The sequence below is a fragment of the Colias croceus genome, chromosome 20 (genome assembly GCF_905220415.1).
Source record: "Colias croceus chromosome 20, ilColCroc2.1".
Classification (NCBI taxonomy): domain Eukaryota; kingdom Metazoa; phylum Arthropoda; class Insecta; order Lepidoptera; family Pieridae; genus Colias; species Colias croceus.
The window spans coordinates 2,556,176-2,576,792 of record NC_059556.1 but is presented as its reverse complement, the minus strand read 5'-3'; the positions used below and the strand labels follow the sequence as shown (position 1 = coordinate 2,576,792).

General features: G+C 32.4%; 1 protein-coding gene across 1 annotated transcript; it reads left to right on the top strand.

Moving 5' to 3' along the window:
• The first annotated feature begins 2,178 nt into the window (after positions 1-2,178).
• On the top strand, positions 2,179-17,508 carry LOC123700746 (apyrase-like). Its single transcript, XM_045648063.1, has 11 exons — positions 2,179-2,287; positions 4,146-4,368; positions 5,664-5,861; positions 7,022-7,152; positions 7,767-7,914; positions 9,113-9,239; positions 9,981-10,135; positions 10,496-10,586; positions 10,967-11,113; positions 11,652-11,818; positions 17,353-17,508. The coding sequence occupies exons 1-11, from the start codon at positions 2,193-2,195 to the stop codon at positions 17,491-17,493; spliced, it is 1,623 nt and encodes a 540-aa protein (XP_045504019.1). The 5' UTR covers positions 2,179-2,192; the 3' UTR covers positions 17,494-17,508.
• Positions 17,509-20,617: the final 3,109 nt, after the last annotated feature.

Below are 20,617 nucleotides of genomic sequence, written 5' to 3'. Positions count from 1 at the left end.
TACATTTTTATTAGCAAAGTTTAAATTCAAAGCTACACAATAAATTGGTATCCTTCCAAAATTTAAATCACAACCAACAGAATTCCCAACAAAAATGTACGAATATATTCCCCGATTCAATATCTTTGTCTCAAATATGATTGATATCTGATACTCGAATTGAATTTATATAGCTTGCTCTATTTTCTTCGATATTACCATAAAATTGTATCCATAATTTTACTAAATTATAAGGTTATTGAATGATTCATAACGGTTATGAAGTTTTTAAGAGGTGCCTAATAAAGTTTGTGTCCTAGTTAATATACTGAGTAAATCTTAGTATTTTTATCGGCCAGAATGTTTAAAGATAATTGAAAAGTCCCATGTCCCCTAGTGGGGTACCTATGTATTATACATCTGTTACACTGATCGATTTTCTTTAGGGACAAGTAGGTGATCGGCCTTCTATGTCCTACTAGACCGAGACATTTTTTTTTTCATCGTCTCCACCGGGAATCGATCCCAGGACCCCTCGGTTCTACGCTGTTCCAAGGAGGCGGTCAAAAAAAGATAATTGAGACGTCTTAAAATTTACATGAACGTTGTATCCTCGATTTTTATGAAGCTTAGGTTCGTAAATATTGAAAATTTTCATAAAAAGTAGGTATCTGGGAAAAAAATGAATTGTAGATACTTCGAATAACTGGTATAAATAATTAATTTATTACAAAACTATGTAACGTAAAGAATATTATGAGACTGATTAAAAAATGTATTTTATTACTTATTTATTCATTGAGTATGTACCTTTGCCCATATTCGTAAACATCAAGAAAAAATTCTAAGAAACATTTATTAGAATACGTCAAAAATTTCACCTAAGTACTTACAAATGATTAGTAGCACGTAAAATAAATTATACTGATTATGAAAATATAATCACAAATGATAAGACTAAAACGTGTGATGATAATCACGCTATAATTATGTGGGTCAATGGACTAAACGTTGCGAACTTAATTTAAATATAATTTTGTAAGTAAATAAATATTTATTTCAGGTCAATTTTCACACACGGCGCGATCTGATCCCATACTAAGCTTTCGCTTGTGTTATGGAAACCAGATGGCTGATAGACATACATATTATATAATTTTTAAATAAATACTTATATAGATAATTAGCAACCAGACACAGAGCAAACATCTATGTTCATCGCACAAATATTTGCCCCGGATTGGAATCGAACCCACGACGCTTGGAAGGCAGGGCCACTACCGCAACCAAGCCAACCGGTCAGTCGAAAGTAAGTATTAGTACTTCTTATACTTCCTCCCCCTGCGGCCTGCACTGATGCAAGCAGTAAAAAAATATATTATCCTATTAATATCACTCAAGAATATTGTTGTGTTCTGCCATTATTATATTTATTTCAATAATTTTGAAAATCGATTGTGTAGTTTTAGTGTTCAAACAACTCTTTAAAAGTTTATAATTTCATTTAATTTTCAAACTACGTTAGGTACCTACGTCACTTTTAGTTTTTTTACGAACATGAATATTGAATATTGCTTTTAGCCTTCCTTGATCTAGTCCTTTACTAAAACCCTCTTTAGCTGAATTTTCTAGGCCATAAGCCCTGTCAAAACTAAGGTCTTTCATATCAACTTATTTCAAGATTATAGTCACATAGACTGAGCCCTAAACCCAATCTTCATCTCATTTTTCCGTTGACAGTTATGAAATATTTTTTGCGAAACAATCACAACTTATCCATTAATAGGACTACTGATATTATAAAGCTGAAGAGGTTGTTTGTTAGTTTGTTTGTTGAATGCGCTAATCTTAGGAACTACATGTCCGATTTGCATTTATCATGGAAGGCTATTTAAGCATCTATAAGGCTATATTATAACATCACGCAGACCAATAGGAGTGGAACAATGCGGGCAAATCCGCGGGGCACAGCTAGTCATTTATAATATTCTTTTAAAAGGTAGGTGAACCATCTCGTATTTTAATCATAATAATATTACTTTATAAGCTCATAATTATTATTCGTACCACTCATTGTGACATATTTATGCAACAATAATCGGAGTTTCTCTAATAAGATAATTCATATCTCATCAAATTTTATCTTTATAACTGATATAGCAATATATTAATTATATTATAATAAGATTCTTGTGTGCACACATGTGTACATAATGTTATATTTAATATTATTTTTAAGTGCAATTAGTATAGTTAAATGTGATCCATATGAGTTAAATATTGTACATTATAATGATTTTCATGCGAGGTAAGTGAAGTTTCTTATCATATTACATTTATCTTCATTGTGATTCTCTTATTCAAGAATCTTGATGTTATTGAGATAAAACGGTATAGAGAATTTTATTCAAAATACAGAATAACTCGTAGTTATTACATACAAATATTATAAAGCTGAAGAGTTTGTTTGTTTGAACGCGCTAATCTCAGGAACTACTTGTCCGATTTGAAAAAATATTTAGGTGTTAGATAGCCCATTTATCGAGGAAGGCTATAGGCTATATATCATCACGATAAGACCAACAGGAGCGGAGCAATGCGGGTAAAGCCGCGGAGCAATGCGGGTGAAGCCGCGGAGCACAGCTAGTTATTAAAATATACTAATATGTCTTATTGTTGTACAAAACATATTATGTGTGTTGTTACTTACAACTACTAAATATTACACTTTATGATATCAGCACATGAAAGTATAATTTCTATATAATATCTATAAACATAACACCGAAGAATTTTTCAAATCGGACCAGTAGTTCCCGAGATTAGCGCGTTCAAACATACAGACTCTTCATCTTTATAATATTAAGTATAGATATAGAGTATTTAAAATGTTGAAAACTAACACTGCCTATCTTCACAAATACTGTAAAACAAGCGAAGTTTGTAATGATCGTCGCCATTTTCTTAATTTTTCAGTCCCTTAACACCTTAAAAGTAAAAGTTAGAGTTATAGAAAACTTAAAAAAAATTCTAAAATCTCTCTCGAGTATCTACTTATTAATTTTAAGGCAAAATTGTGGCACAGCAACTTTATTTTTATTTGCAAACAGCTAAACATTTTATGTTACAGTGAAACTTGGTTAAGTGGGACCTGGATAAGTGAGAAACCTCCATAACTGGAACTCATACTGAGGTCCCAACACTTTGGCACTGAATTACCTCTGTTAGTGGGACGAGGTAAACCTCTATATCTGGGATTTGTTCTTTCGATTTATCATCATAGTTACCTCTATAACTGAGACAGCGAGTAAACTTTATATGCATAAATACTCTGTAACTGAGATAACATTGTTTACTCATTCTTATTCTACCCACAAATTCCACGCGTTTTCAAATTCCAAGTACGTAAGTACAAATTTTGAGCTTCAATTACGTTCAATTTTAGTTTCGCTTTACTATCATACAGATGTTTATTTGAAAAAAGTCAAAACGAAAGCTACAATCGTTATCATTAGGTGAAAAACTGAAGTTAATATCCGTTTATGAACCTGTATTTTCACCTCTATTAATGGAACCCTCTGTAAATGAGACAGATATTTATTTATACCTGTATATCTGAGACACTGGGTAAGTGGAATACCTCTATAAGTGAAACGACATTGCAGGTCCCTTGATGTCTCACTTAACCAGGTTTCACTGTATTATGAATCTAATGAAAGATATAAAAACAATTTTCTTAAGGCAGATGCTGTCTATTGTAGTTTAATTAAAACGTAATATTTTATGTAACAGATGTGGCATTATAAGAGCAAATTATTTGCTTGGGATTAATCTTGCGAACTGAGTACGATATTAATAATATATTCTTTTTTTTCAACCTGACTGAAAAAGGGTACTCTATACGACAATATTTTTTGTTTGTTACTTCGCAACTTTGGATTGGGTGAACCGTCTTTGATGATTCTTTTATACACTAAAGTAATGGTGTACATTTTAGTCCCGACGTTTACACCATACAGAACCTAACTTACGATCCTAAATGTCACTGCAGATAAATTGGTAATAAGACAAACATTGAAATAACTTCCTGTTATATGGAACAACTATCAAGCCTCAAAAATAAAGACAATAAGGGCAATTTATCACCACATTCTTTCTATTTCCAGATTTGTAGAAACAAGTCCCTCAGGAGGCGTTTGCAACCCGACCATAGCACCATGTATCGGCGGCTTTGCTCGATTAGCGACGCTCATACGACAAATAGTGGCTAGGGAACCGCATTCTTTAGTTCTCAATGGGGGTGACACGTTCCAAGGGACGATCTGGTACAATTTGCTGAGGTGGAACGTCACACAGGACTTCATGAATATGGTGCATCATGACGCACATGTGAGCAACACTTTTGTTAATTGATGGATATTTCTGTTTTTTTTTTATCATCATCGACATTAGCCTATGTCTTACTCATTTGTTATACGTTTTTATGTAGACATCGTGAAAATTGTACGTGCATTCCTTTCAGAATTGATTTTATCTATACTTATATTATAAAGCTGAAGAGTTTGATTGTTTGTTTGAACGCGCTAATCTCGGGAACTACTGGTCCGATTTGAAAAATTCTTTCGGTGTTAGATAGCCCATTTATCGAGGAAGGTTATAGGCTATATATTATCTCGTTAAGACTAACAGTAGCGAAACAATGTGGGTAAAACCGCGGAACACAGCTAGTTTCTATATACGTAACAACTTTCCAATATCTTAAATGAATTGAGCATTAAGAATACCGATTGAAATGTATTGGTTCATTAAAATTTTGATGAGTTTTTAAAAATTCGATCTAATATCTGTTCAAATAAAAACGTAAAGGGCACTCAAAAACCTCACTCAAGTCGAAATCATAACGATAATATTCCGTTTATATAGCACCACTTAACTCTGATCTCTTCGGGGTGTGATAAATTTTTCAATATTGGAATTTATAATAAGATTTTGTATATAAAGAGACCTTAAAAACGAGGTTTAATTAATTTCCTTTGTTGCCTGAATACTTGAATCGTTTTCTGATAAAACGGACCGGCAAAATTGAATTTTATGCTAATCAATTGTCTATTAAAATGGCAAAAAAGTGCTCTTCTTTCAATCTTATTATTTGTTAGTAAAGTGTCTTGTAGATTATTTTACAGATATTTATCTGGCAGGCGTTAAAATTTAACAAAGTTATCAACTTGTGATACCAAGGTTGCAAATCTAATTCTATTTTTCTATCTTATTTTTCATATCATTGTGACATTACATACATGTTACGCCTATGAAGTATTACAGAAAACATTTTATAGGGCAAGCCTTTATAATCTTCTCAACACTCAAAACAATCGATCTGTTCTTAACCCAAAACTTTTTTAATATTACGTTCTTACAACAATCAAATGCTTCATTTTTGCCAATGTATAGATAGCTACTACTTAACAACAAATACAATATAACGATTAGAGATGCTTAACTCTTTGAATTTTAATTTAATTTATTTAAACTCAAACATTTATTTATTCAATTAGACTTCTTTTAGAAGCACTTTCGAAACGTCATTACACATTTTTAACTATTACCACCGATTCGGAAAACAGTATCTATGGAGAAGAACCGGGAAGAAACTCCATAGTGTTTCCCTATGTTTCAATTCACAGGTACTAGGCAATCATGAGTTCGATCATGGTGTTGAAGGTGCCGTCCCGTATCTGAAACTTTTACAACATGAAGTGGTAGCCGCTAATATTATAGACGACGAGGAACCGACCATCCAAGGCTTATACAAACCTAGTATTGTTGTTACGAAAAATGGAAGAAGAATTGGTATTATTGGAGTTATTATAGCTACTACTAATGTAAGTTCCACTTAAAATAATAAAACGTAAATTATGAAATAAGTCTAAAATATTAAATTAAGAACTAAAGCTAAACTATTATTTTTTTAAACTCTATCTATAGTCCTTTACAGCTAGGATGATTCCTGTGACACTTCATTGTGTTCCGAATTACGTATTTTATGTTAAAAAGCAAAAATAATTTTAATGCATAATATTTTTATTTTAAGGCGGCATTATTACCAAAAATATAAAAATTAAACATCTTAAGCTACTAAAACAAAAACAGTATTGTTTAGTTTAATATAACGAAAAATAAAATAAAATAACACAAAAAAAGAATACCTACGCAATTCGTGTACGTGAAATCGAACGTTGAAAAATTATAGAGTTGGAAAATCATATAATCGACGCCCATCTTGTGATCGTTTGTCAATCGCGTCAATCGTCTGTACGAGTCCGTCAGCTTTGTATACAAGTTGCATTTTTATATTGATACTTTACGTGGTATTGTGTTATTATTACAAATTGTAATTGTTCACTTTTTGTCGCTGTTGTTTGCTAAGATTCCTTAGTTAATTGTTGGCGAAATGCCGAAATAACTGATTTTGGTCCTTTATTCAAATCGATTTCATTTCCATATAAAATATTATCGATTATCGGAAACAATTGATACGATTTCAGTAAAGGCAATCTCTACACGTGTCAACAATCGATGTGTCACAGGAATCATCCTAGTTGAAAAGGACTATAACACGATAGGTATTCAAATAAATGAAGGCAAACGAAATGAAAATATCAATTACTGGATCGTTCCATTTTATTTGAAGTAAATAAATTTCTACAAAATTGAAACGTCTAGTAAATGATTATAGCTAGAAGGCAGGATTCAAAAATACTAAACAGGAAAGGAAAAATAAAACCCAACAATATTTTAAGTAAAAAGACGGTAACATAATATATAGGGTATTATAAGGTAATACCTTTTTTAAATAGAAAATAATATCGACCAAGAGGCGGGTTTCGAACCGGCATCTTTCGCCTTGCCGGGGCGATGTTTAGCCTCTCGGCAATCCTTTATCCCTTACTAAACTTTGTTACTAATAACAATAAGAGATAGAAAAAACGCATTTACAAAAATGGTTAAATAAAATTTTCTTATATCTAAAAATACATTTTAGGAATTAGCTACAACTGGCAAATTGAAGTTTACCGATGAAATTGAAGCTGTGAAGACTGAAGCTGAGAAGTTGAATCAACAGGGCGTTGATATTATTGTAGTTCTCTCTCATTGTGGTCTGGATATTGAACGGTGAGTTGCGATTTCCTTTTTAGTTAAATATAATGATTATAAAACCTTATTCGATATCTTCACTTCATACTACCTTCACTTCTATTAAGTATAAAACAAAGTCGCTTTCTCTGCCCCAATGTCCCTTTGTATGCTTAAATTTTTAAAACTACGCAATGGATTTGGATGCGGTTTTTTAATAGATAGTGATTCAAGAGGAAGTCTTTAGTACATAATTTAGTAGGTGGTAAAACATTATTCGAAGTTTAATGTTCTTGAAGATGCCTTTAAAAGGTTAAAAGGCACGTTTTTCTTAGAGTTATTGACTGAAACGAAACTTCTATATAAATCTACACTAAAATTTATTTATGCACGTTTTGTGAAAATTCGATTCCAGTCGCAAACTTAAGCAATGGACTATATATATTATTTAAGTCCAATATGCATTTGATTGGATAATTTTCAGCATTTTTTATTGAACCTTCGCTCACGTACGTCATAGCGTGATACTATAATAGTATACCTAGTCTTCATCAATAAAAGAGTATCGCGTAATAGATTAAATTATTCACCGCATCAGATAGTATAAAAATTTACTTCTATACTTCTTATATTGTCACACATTTTTATTTTAGGGAGATAGCCCTCCACGGTGGTCCATACATTGACATAGTGGTTGGAGCACACAGCCACACTTTATTATACAATGGAGTACCACCAGTCAACACAACTTTTCGTGTTCAAGGACCATACCCGATAGTTGTGGAAAAGGAATCAGGGCCTGTATGAAGCAATTGGAATAAAATTAATTTTGTTACAGCTGCTGTTGCTTTTGATTTTCAATTTATCGATCGATCGATCTTCATCACTACATAGTATAAGACAAAGTCACTTTCTCTGTCCCTATGTCCCTTTGTATGCCTTAATCTTTGAAACTACGCAACGGATTTTGATGCGGTTTTTTTAATAGATAGAGTGATTCAAGAGGAAGGTTTTAGTATATAATTTATTAGGTTTTAGACAAAGCGGGCGAAGCCGCGGGCGGTAAGCTAGTATTTCATAAATTAAAAATATTTTTTGTAAATTGTTTATGCTTTTGTTTTATTTTAACTTTGCTGTTATTATTAATATACATAGTAGAATTTTTGCATTTATTCTTATTGATTTAAGGCCGATTTTTCAATGCCCAGATAAACAGTTTAATAATTACCCCTCGAATAGATTTATTCAATTGTTTATCTAGCTCAGAACGGCTCGCCTATTTTTCAATCGTGTTTTATTTGATGAATAACTATCTGACCAAATATTTCCATATTGGCAGCTCTGCTCTCGGAGTGGCGAAATAAACATATTAAATTAGTCAGGTTAGAGCAGGAAAGAGTCAACTCTTGCAAGTTGTCAACAACCGTCAGACTCACGTCAGGAGTGCATTTTAAGTTTTTCTTATGTTCTATGATTGTTGATTGTTGTTTTGATTCTAGTAAAGAGTTTTGATTAAATTTGTGTTTAAATTTATATATTTTACGATGGAAACGACATAAAGGCAGCGTTCGGCAAATTTTCAATGGCATGGTCATCAATACTACCAAAAACATCAATTTCAATATGATTTTTAATTGATAATAATTATATAGAAAGAGGCTTAATTGTTAATAATTCTATGCTCTATGTTATTACATACGAAAATATCCCAAATTTGACGCGTCAGTTGTCAAATCAAACGCCTATTCGTCGAATAGCGCGCTATCTGGCCGTTGGAGCGGCAGATAGATTTATTCGTCAAATAACGTAGTTATTAGATAGATAAGTCCTATTCGTCTATTGAAAAATTGAATATTTTGTTAACTGAAGAATAAAGTCTATCTAGCTGTTTATCTGGGCATTGAAAAATCGGCCCTTATTTGTAAGCATGTGTTTATAATTTGCTCATTTTGAAATATATAAGAATGCTAAGTAATAACATTATTTTTCTAAATAATAGGTTTTGATTGTCCAAGCGGCCGCACATACGGAATTTTTGGGCGAAATCAAACTGTATTTTGATGATAATGGAAAGCTTTTGAACTGGACCGGCAATCCTCATTACATTGGACATGATATTGAGCAAGGTAAAAAAAATATTTATATTGAACATGACATGTTGTATATGTCGAAGTGAATCCTTGGTATTATTTCGTTAATTATCTAGACAATTTTATTAAACTTTACTTTCATTTAAGTGCAGTATAGCTCATGGAGTTATTAGAATCAGTACATAGTATAAAACAAAGTCGCTTTCTCTGTCCCTATGTTAAATCTTTAAAACTATCGATTTTTGATGGGGTTTAATATTAGTTTAATAGCATAGCATTGAAATTAGTTTTGTTTTCAGTAATATAAAAAAAATCTCATCAAGCGCCGATTTTTCAATCCTTGGTTAAAATTTATCCGTCCAATAAAGTATTACACGAACATTTTAAAATGTCACACTGTCAAATACAGACAATTAGAATATATTTTTGAAATGGTAGTTTAATACGTTATTCGATGAATAAGTTTTAACCAAGGATTGAAAAATCAGCCCTTAATTGAGTTTAAATCACATCTTAATAAATCTTGTGTCACAATGTTTGTCCTCAATGGACTCCTAAACCACGTAACCGATTATAATAAAATTCGCACACCATGTGCAGTTCGATCCAACTTGAGAGATAGGATAGGTTTTATCCCGAAAATCGGGAAAATGCGGGGTTTTCTCTGAAAACGCGGGCGAAGCCGCGGGCGTAAAGCTAGTTTTACAATAAAATTATTTTTAAATTGAAGAAGCCTTCAAAATCTGTAACATTTTCCTTATTCATTTTTACTTACAGCTCCAGACGTAATAGAAAAAATAAATCAATATTTACCAGAAATTGATGCTTTGGCCAAGAGAAAAGTTGGCGAAAGTCGAGTCCATTTATCTTCAAGTTGTAGCTGCGGTGAATGCAACTTGGGCAGTCTTATATGTGATGCATTTATGCATGCTGTAAGCATAATATTAATTTTGATTTTTAATTTTTTTCCAGTAATTGAAATTATTGTTTTTTGATCAGCAAATTCTTGGTTCGTTAAAATGTAGCATTAATTACAAGTAATGCTACTTTCATTATATTAATGAATAGGGAAATAATGGTTTAAATTAGTTCCTGAATAGCTACTTCTTCACTTCCTATATTATTATTATTATTAACATTATCTTAGTATACTTTTCTAACACTCATCGTTAAGTGCAAGCGTTTAAGAGCAACTGTTTTGGGTAATAATAACCTTTGTGGTTTTAATTTAAAGAATTCAATTTATTTTGTCTAGAGAAATAATGGTAAATATAAATAAATAAAAATTACAGGCTTTGAAACTAGCTGAAGGAGATAATTGGAATTATGGACACTTTTGCGTCACAAATACTGGAGGAATCCGAAGCGATATTGAAGTAGGAGGTATGATTTATTTAGATTTCTTAATTTTATTAAAGAATATAAACCCTACTCCTGAACTGATGAACCTACTAATTTCCACTTAAACCAGAATTCGGGTATTTTTTAAAAACTTATAAGATAAATAAAATCACATTATATATCTAATATTTTTTATACCGTTATTTCTTATAGGTACATCTAAATGTACAAAAAATATAAAGTTTGTATTAAATAAGCTTAGAAACTAATGAACAGATTGAAGAAAAAAAAATCATGCTCACGAATAGATAGCTATAATATACCTAACTCGTTAGCTGGGCGGAACGGCTTCATCAAAATAACATTGTTTATCTGCTCATTTTACTATACTACAATAATTTATACTTTTTAACAAATTTCAGATATAACATACGAAGCGATGTTATTGGCTATTCCCTTCGATAACACAGTAGAAGCATTCGACTTACGAGGTGATCACGTGTTAGAAATGTTGGAGTTCAGTGTGGCCAATGAGCCCTGGCCTGGTGCTAGGACTACGCAGCTATCTGGTAAGCGTTTAATTTAGTTAATCACTACACAGTATATAAAACAAATTCACTTTCCATTCTATGTCTGTATGGAATCTTTAAAACTATGCAACTGATTTTGATGTTGCTCTTATAGATAGAGTAATTATTATCAAGCAAGGTTTTAGTATAGTTATAATTTATTAGGTTTAGGGCAAAGCGGGTGAAGCCGCGGGCGGAAGCTGGTAAAACAACAAATAAATTGATAAGAAAGGATGGTAATAAATAGGCAGTTCTACTTTTTTTGTTTTATTTGACAAAAATTAGAGCATAAGAAAAGAGATATAGTTTCTAAAAGTAAAGATAAAAATTATAGGTTGACCGGTATATGCAGTGCAAAAATCTAAAATACCATTAATCTATACTTACTATGATCCAAAATTTCAAATTGTATTCGTACTGTCCTTTATAAGATAATGTCCATCAAAGTCCTCTACAAAAAGGGACAAATAAAACCCGTTTGGCTCTTCCACAAAAATCAAAACACAACCAGTACTTTTCAGTTTTTTTCCTTTTTCAGGAATACGCATGCAAGTGGACGGTTCCAAGCCAAAATATGAAAGAGTTCAAAACGTAACAATTCGGTGTATTGATTGCGAAGTACCGAGATACGAACCGTTGGATTTGAGTAAAACTTACAAGATGGTTACTCAAAGTTTCTTGATGAATGGAGGTGATGGATTTAATGTAAGTATCATATTATCGTGTTTATTAAGGAAAGCTAAGAATAATAATTTACACCAACATAGACACGATTAGAAAAAGAATTCACACATAACGTTTAAAGTGCAATAAGGACCTATAGACCACATGCTTGATAGACATATTCATTCAACAACTCTTCAACAATACAGTAGATATAACAAAGATTAAAGCTTCTAGTTAATCTTCGAATATATAAAATTCCCGTGTCGCAATGTTAGTTACCGTACTCCTCCAAAGCGGCTGGACCGATTCTCATGAAATTTTCTGTGTATATTGGGTAACTCTGAGAAACGGCCAACATCTATTTTTCATACCCCTAAGTGATAAGAGTAAGGCAGAACAACGTTTGCCGGGACAGCTAGTTTGTATATAAAATTGTTTACAATTTACTGCGCGGCTTTATCAATATTAAAGGTGATCTCTTCCAGACAGTCAGAGCAAAAGTAACAAGCATTATGATATACTTTCTTTCTTCCTATTACGTATTGCAAAAATTAAAACAATCTAGAACAAATTACTAATCAATGTTAAAATGACCTACCATTTAGTTTCAAACAGCTTCATGTCTATCAAATTGTCGATACCAATTAGAACAATAGGGAATTATAAGTGAATTAGCGCTGAATAGTTGGAATATTTCACACATTACAGTGACATGTTCACGCCTCGTTACTGCTAATTGTGTTTAATTTCAATAATTGGCTATTTCTGTGTGATTGATGTTTTGATGGTGAACAATGTTATTGTAAAATGTACCTTATTGCAACGTGTTAATGAACAGTGTTGACACATTTTGTTGATTAAAATGTCTGTTGATCGTTAGGACCGAGTTGTGTTTCAGGGAAAATATTATCAATGTTAGAAGAAGTTTAAATTTAACATAAACACTGAATACTACCTTTTATAGCATGTATACTGACTGGTTTTATAACCTGTATTTTGAATGAAATTTAAATAATAGGAATAAAATATCTAATTACGTAAGTAACAGCAAAATAAAAAAGGTAGATAATATGATAAAAATTTTGTTCCTTACTAGGGATAAAGACTTGTAGAACTCAACTTCTAAGGGCGGCCGTACACGGACCGCTCGAGCAGTTAACGGCTGAGCGACGTACACGGACGGCTCGAGCGGTCGGTCGTTGACGGCTCGAGCCGTCGGTTCTTGACTGCTCGAGCCGTCGCTACCAACCGCTCGAGCCGTTGATTTTTTGACTAGTCGCGTCATTGATTTTCAGGGGGAGAGGAAGCCGTCGACGCCTCTAGCGCAGTCAACGGCTCGAGCAGTCAGTGTATGCCTCACGACCGCTCGCGAGCCGTCAACGGCACGATGGAATTTCGTCATGCAGTTGACGGCTTGAAGCGGTCGCGACGGCTCGATCCGTCACGTGTACGGCGGTGTATGAATGCCTATAGTTCACCGCGCGGTCGCGGCTTCAAGCGGTCGGTCTCAACTGCTTGAAGCGGTCCGTGTACGGCCGCCCTTATATCCAAAGGAACTCATTCAAAAACTTACGAACTACAAGAAAAGTTGTCACGAAGAGACATTTTAACCTAATTAATTTCCTGACATTTCAAGAATATAACTGAAGAAACACGTTAAACGAAAGACAAAGACACAAAACTATGATAAATACAGAGTGTTCATGCCGTCATAACTATCCGTACCGTATGCAAAACTTATGTTACATTGAGCTTATACAGAATGTACAATGTACAATTAATACAGGATGTCCCGTTTTCATAACTATCCGTCCCGTATACAAAACTATAAGTTTCATCGAGCTTAGTAAGTACCTACATCTTGTGGAACACCCTGTATACAGTAAATCTAAATTCAGCCCTGCCTTCCTTCTATTGTCTTAGAATTGCCGGTTGCATAGCAATAGCCAGCTACAAATTGATAGCATTTCCTACGTGCATCCAAAATCAAGATATTTGGTCCAAATGAATTTCTTGATTAATGCCTCAGGACTGTTCCTGTGTTATGGAATATTCGGGAAGATTTGTGGATAGCTTAATTTTGGGATAATTGGCTTCATGACGTCTGAATAATGAAAGTATACTTCATTTAAGTTAGAGTTGGATACGATGATGGCAGTTCTATCCGTACGATTTCTTTGAAGTGAAAATCCTTTAAAATATTTTAAGTGAAACTTCTTTATCGGGGTTGGAAACAAATTTAGTGTAACATTTTTTCGTTACGCGCCATCTTCTTCTTATCTCTTTCACTCTCACGCACGAGACATAATACATGCCTCACTCATGTACTTCGTTATAACAACTGCCGATTAAAATATAAAAAGAACGTCCAGCCACGACGCTGAATGGTGCGTGACTAAGTGAAACTCGGGCACTTAGCTGAGTTTTTTCTTGCCAAAATAGAGAGCGGGTAACGTATCTAGCTTTTTTATATATCATAGACCACGCGTGATTCGACGTATTTCTGTAAAGTTGCATATATAGTGAATTATTTTCTGGAAAATAAGGTCATAAAGAAGTTTCACTTCTTACGTGTGTACACTAGTACATGCACACATTTTTTTTTTATATTTGAGTATTCACTATTCAGTAGTAAGAGTGTCTATAGTCTCTAGCCATGAAGCAGAATTTGTAATTGTATTATTTATATCTTATTTTCTAACTATATGCGTCAAAACTATTACTGCTATGGATTTTGCCGCAATAAATACCTTTAATATTCTCATCTAAATTAATTAGTTCTGACTTCTGTCGGTTATACACGAATATGACACCCGAATAATTAACTAAATGACAGTTCATGCAGATTATTCAATTACCCATTGTTCAAAACCATATGAATATAAATATGATATTTAAACTTGGAGCATTTTAAAATTATGTTGAGTGTTAGTCTTTAAACTTATTTATTAATAAAAAAAATATATACCGGCCGAATTGATAAAATCCTCCTTTTTTTTGAAGTCGGTTAATAAAAAAATTTTTCTGTTCTCCTAGCATCTCTTTGCTTTTCTCATATTTTATTTTTCAACGTTTTTAGTGACTTTTTTTGCTACAGCATATTTTGAATTTTATGCCCAATTCTTTAAATTTATCGCAATCGTTATTAACGAAAGAGTTCACAACTAATTATTCTGAAGCATTTATACATAAAATGAAGTCTTTGAATTCACACAAGTTAACTATACAGTTTAGTTTTTATTAGAACTATAGTTGTCAGTTACTATTATAAATATTATGTGGTGGGCACTTAAAATCAGATCGCCCAGATGCTCCTAGATCTGGCGTAAAAATAAAGTTGTTATTTAGAAGCCTGAATTGATTTCACACATTCAGGTTATTTATAGAACCACAAGCATTACAATTCATATATTTGAAACCAAAATCAGTCTCCAGTTGACGGTAGTAGCGTAAAATTGAAATATTGGCTAAATCCACAAAATTGACTCGCTTTAGTGTGCGCGGTTTGAATATCCAATTATTTGATAGCATACGTGATTTAATATTTTGGAAGTCGATTATACCGATTGCTTTTATAATAAAGACGACTTTAATTATTGTTCTTTAAAGCTGTATATTATAGGCTCTAAAAACACAAATTGTTTTTTTAGATTAGATAGCTCCATAAATTTTGCAACACCTGGGATTGTTTTTATTATAATTCGCAACTTCATTAGGGGCCATCCATTAATCATGTGATGTTTTTTTTTTGTTTTGGTGACATAAAAATAATGAAAGATATGCGAAAAAGTTGTACGCGTTTGACTAAAAATAAATACATGTAACGCCGCTTTTCGGTTGAGTATCGCGCGCTTGTCGAAAAATAAATACGCGTGATATATTACTTTACCCCCCCCTCCCCCTTGTGATATTTCGTGATGTTTTGATTGACCCCCCCTCTTTCGAGCCTCACGTGATTAATGGACAGCCCCTTAGTTTAAAAAGCATTACAATTTTAAGAAATAAAACACAGAACATAACAAACAAATCACTCTGTGTCCTCTGAAAATATATTCGTATAAGCCTAGCCATTACATCGTTTGTAATAACACTTGAAATATTTATATAGTTGCAAATATTGAATATCTTTCAATTCATTTCATTATTATTAATGACTAGTTTTCCGCCCGCGGCTTCGCCCGCGCAGTCAAAGGAAAACCCGCATAGTTCCCGTTCCCGTGGGATTTCCGGGATAAAACCTATCCTCCTATCCTATCCTATCCTATTTACCGGTGTAAAAAGTAGCCTATGTCCTTTCTCGGGTATCAAAATATCTCTATACCATGCAAATTGGTTCAGTAGTTAAGGCGTGATTGAGTAACAGACAGACAGACAGAGTTACTTTCGCATTTATAATATTATACCTAGTATGGATTAGAATGAAGTATACGTGAGTTCCACAGGAAGAATAACGATTAAATATCATCAAATCTGCATTGTCATACAAAAACAACGACATAATAATTTAGTCAAAGCAAAATTTACCCAATGTGTAATAAAATTCATTAGGTTTTATCTTTATGATATAACTGGACGATGATGTCACTGTAACATATCTAACAACAAACACTAAATAATTCATTACCAGCTTAAAGAAATTAATTATTTATTAGCAATAAATAACAAATGTTGCATTTTAAAATGTATGAATAACTAGCGGTCCGCCCCGGCTTCGCTGTGGTACATATTCACGTTTTCTCTATATAAGAACCATCCTCGTACTTCAAGGAATATAATAAAAAAAGAATTAAAGAAATCGGTTCAGCTGTTCTACAGTTATGCGCTTACCAACACTTTTGGGATTCATTTTTATATTATTCTTAATATATATAAATCTCGTGTCACAATGTTTGTCCTCAATGGACTCCTAAACCACTTAACCGATTATAATAAAATTCGCACACCATGTGCAGTTCGATCCAACTTGAGAGATAGGATAGTTTTTATGAAAAAAAACGTAAACATGTATATACCACGGGCGAAGCCGGGGCGAAAAGCTAGTTAATATATATACATCTCGTGTCACAATGTTTGTCCTCAATGGACTCCTACACCACTTAACTGATTATAATAAAATTCGCACACCATGTGCAGTTCGATCCAATTTGAGAGATAGGATAGTTTAAACATGTTGGTACCACGGGCGAAGCCGGGGCGGACCACTAGTAGATATAATATATTATATGAATATACAAAAGGCATTCACCAGATGAAATAGGCAGAAAAAAATTACAGAAAGAGGATGAATTAATAAGTCACAAATCGACACGTCAAGGCAATGCATTTAAATTCTATTTAATTCAATTTTATGGGAAAAGGAAAAAAAAATACTTTTATAGAAAGCTTCTAAGTACAGTGTAGTTAATACTTATATAAATACTATTCATAAACATTTGTTACCTAACTTGAGTTTTTTTTTTGAGTTGGAAGACCTAATTAATACCTTATGTATACTCGTATACACTACATTTTAGTGTATTTTATGTACTAAACATTTTAATATGCAAAATCTAACTATGTTCGATATTTTTCAGATGGTGTCAGAACACAGAGGACCTAGTGTTACCCTGGGAATCGATAGTGATGTATTCCTCGCTTATTTGGAAAGGGAAATGCCAGTTATAAGAGATTTAGATGGACGTCTACAAATCAAGGATCCTTGTCTTCCTAATTAAATATTTTTAAAATGATTGTGGTTTTATTTTCAACAACATGTTTGGCTGTTTTGGAAGTTGTCAATCAATATTTTTTAAGCATATTTTTTAGTAAAGCAGTATTTATCCTTTCATTCAAAATACTTTTGGGCACCAAATATAACAAAATTCATTTACACAACATAAAAATTAATAAATATTGCAAACTTAAATGTATTTGTTTTTCAATTACACGAATCTTCGTTTACAAATGATATATTCGTTTCATCTTATAACATTTTCGATTTTTACATTTTTCAGTATAAATAAATGTCAACAGTTTATAAACTACATGTTAATATTATGTGGCACTGTAAATATTAATAAATAAAACATCCCAATTCAATATTGCATATCAAGAAGGTATCCAATCGAATAAAACTGTGGCACTTGAACTGCTAGCTGCAATTTCACGGACCATTGAAATTCGACTCGACTAGCAAGTTACTGCTAAATTAATACCTTTGAAGCTATAGTTAAACGATTCGTTTAATATCTTTAAGCCAATAACGTTTTTCTCTACTAAAGGACAAGGAACAAAGACCGTTATAGAATGGTGATAATGGTGAGACATTTTAAAGACGGTTATTAGATTAAGAATTAGCTGCCGCTTTCTTTTGTATCTTCCATCCCTTCTGTCTATATTAGGCTAGCTATTATACTTAATGAAGCTGAGTTTGTTTGTTTGAACGCGCTAATCTCAGGAACAATTGGTCCGATTTGAAAATTTACTTCGGTGTTAGGTAAACCATTTATCAAGGAAAGCTATAGGCATATCATCACGCTAAGACCAACAGGAGCGGAGCAATGCGGGTAAAACCGCGGGGCAAGTAAGAAATATTAATACTGACAATGTAATAAATAAAAAGTATGACTACAGATATTTCTACAATGATCTAATACAATAAGTATAAAACATAATCTTATACTAGTTTATTATTATACTAGCAGTCCACCCCGGCTTCGCCCGTGGGCGAATATTTACGTTTTCTCTACATATGAACCATCCTCGTACTTCAAGGAATATAATAAAAAAAGAATTAACGAAATCGGTTCAGCCGTTCTCAAGTTATGCGCTTACCAACACATTTTGAGATTCATTTTTATATTATAGATTATATCTGATAATAGCAAACAATACAATAGAGATAGTAGAGGAACTGTAATAAAATGCAATTATTAGTCAACATTGAAAGTAGCGGTTATAACTCAAGATGAACATAAACTAATTTAGGAGATTCATTAGGATTAAGTATTTTGCTGTGGCTTTCCCTGCGTGAGCAAAGGAAATTTCCTTGTGAATTAGATATTTCATCGTTGAAATTGATATTTCCGGTTTTATGGTATTCAAATGCTTTACAAATTTATATTTCAACGTTACAAATAGCCTATGCAACTCCTTACTATCTCTAGACATAACAATCGACGTGTAAAAGAAACAATAACGAATACATTTTTACGTAAGTAGATACTAGTATTGTGGAAGTAAGAAAAGCTTGTATCCGCTTGTGTCCTCCCTTCTGGTGGTACCCGATAATTATGGAAATTAAACTCAAACTCAAACATTTATTTGTTCCATTAGACTTCTTATAAAAGCACTTTTGAATCGTCATAACATATTTTTTAACATTTACCACCGATTCGGAAAGCTATATCTATCTAGAAGAACCGGCAAGAAACCACATAGTTGCTCTTTTATAATCTGACATGATTTTAAAAGAGCAACTATTGGTAGTTTCTTTTATTACATTTTAATTTTACATAATATGCAACTCATATCCAACTACTACAATTAGAATATTAATACATTATTAGTAAGAATAAACCCAATAATTTGATTACTAAGTGAAAGCTAAAAGTATAAGAGCTTTCTATAGAAATACCTCGCATTTTAGATATTTTATGGACTAAAGACAATTCCGTGTCTCGATTAAGAAATCTATACTGACTTTAACGTAGACGATTCGTGCCTGGCCATGTTCGAATAAAGTCTAATTAGAACTGGTCGGACGCTTTGCGAATCTTAAACGGGACATAGTGTAAGAGCTGGTGAACAATATTTATTCCATGGGATGCTTTTTTAGTTAAACTTCTCTTTTAATAAAAATTATTTATATTAGTTGATATTATATACTTGCCGCATTAGGTGCTTTTTGTATGACAAATAATGGAAAAACAAGTGGAAATGTGTGAAGAGATTTAATGTCTATTTTATCTTCAATTACAATAAAGCTTTTATCTTCAACTGCATTGAAACTTCATAAGTGATTCTGACTGAAGACTGTCAATGAAACAAGATTCATTTTTTAATTCAAACTAATACAAAATCGAAAACTAGGTTAAATTCATATAGGTGCACACAGCCACTGCAAAATTGTTTTACTTCAGTTTAAAATGTTTGCTGTTTAAATAAATTATCCTAATAAGCAAACAAAGGACCAAGTTATAGATATTATATTTTCTGGATTACAGTATTATAATCACTATCATTAATAAACTAGGTTATTGATATTATATAGAAATTTTGATGAAACAAAAATGTGTGTTTTTTTTAACAGCAGCTCTTACAGTAAGACATTTTCGAAGTATTTGGTTGCACAATTTCCTGGGGGAGCTGTTATAAAATACAATAATTAGTTACTATTTTCCGCAAGATTCGCCAGTTTGTTGATTTTCAACTTAATGTACTTTTGCTAAGTTACAACTAATAATACCTATATACGAATAGCACACAATACCATGAATATTTTGTTTTCACTAGCCATTTTTTTCAAGGAATTCATATTCATCTCAGTATATTTTATAGCTCAATTTTAATTCGAATATTTAATTGCGTCTGAAATATTTATTTTATTAAATAAGCAACTACACTATTACTGCCATACACAATTAAGAATTCCAATTTTATTTCTCTCACTTTATTCAAAATCATCACATAATCCCGACCCATATCTAATTAGAGAAGCTAGAAAGAGATGACTATAGTTTTCTCAGTCACGTTGATTGCATAATCAGCCCTAATTCGAACTTATAACTAAATTAATAGTTTAAAAGCCCAACCCCAACTATCTAGTTATCTTGGTCCAAATGACCATCCCTTATTTTA

Excerpts from the sequence above, each read along its gene's own strand:
- LOC123700746 (XM_045648063.1), top strand. The coding sequence starts at position 2,193 with ATGTTATATTTAATATTATTTTTAAGTGCAATTAGTATAGTTAAATGT. Across the intron at positions 2,288-4,145 it reads TATAATGATTTTCATGCGAG|ATTTGTAGAAACAAGTCCCT; the intron begins GTAAGTGAAGTT and ends TTCTATTTCCAG. Across the intron at positions 10,136-10,495 it reads GTGATGCATTTATGCATGCT|GCTTTGAAACTAGCTGAAGG; the intron begins GTAAGCATAATA and ends TAAAAATTACAG.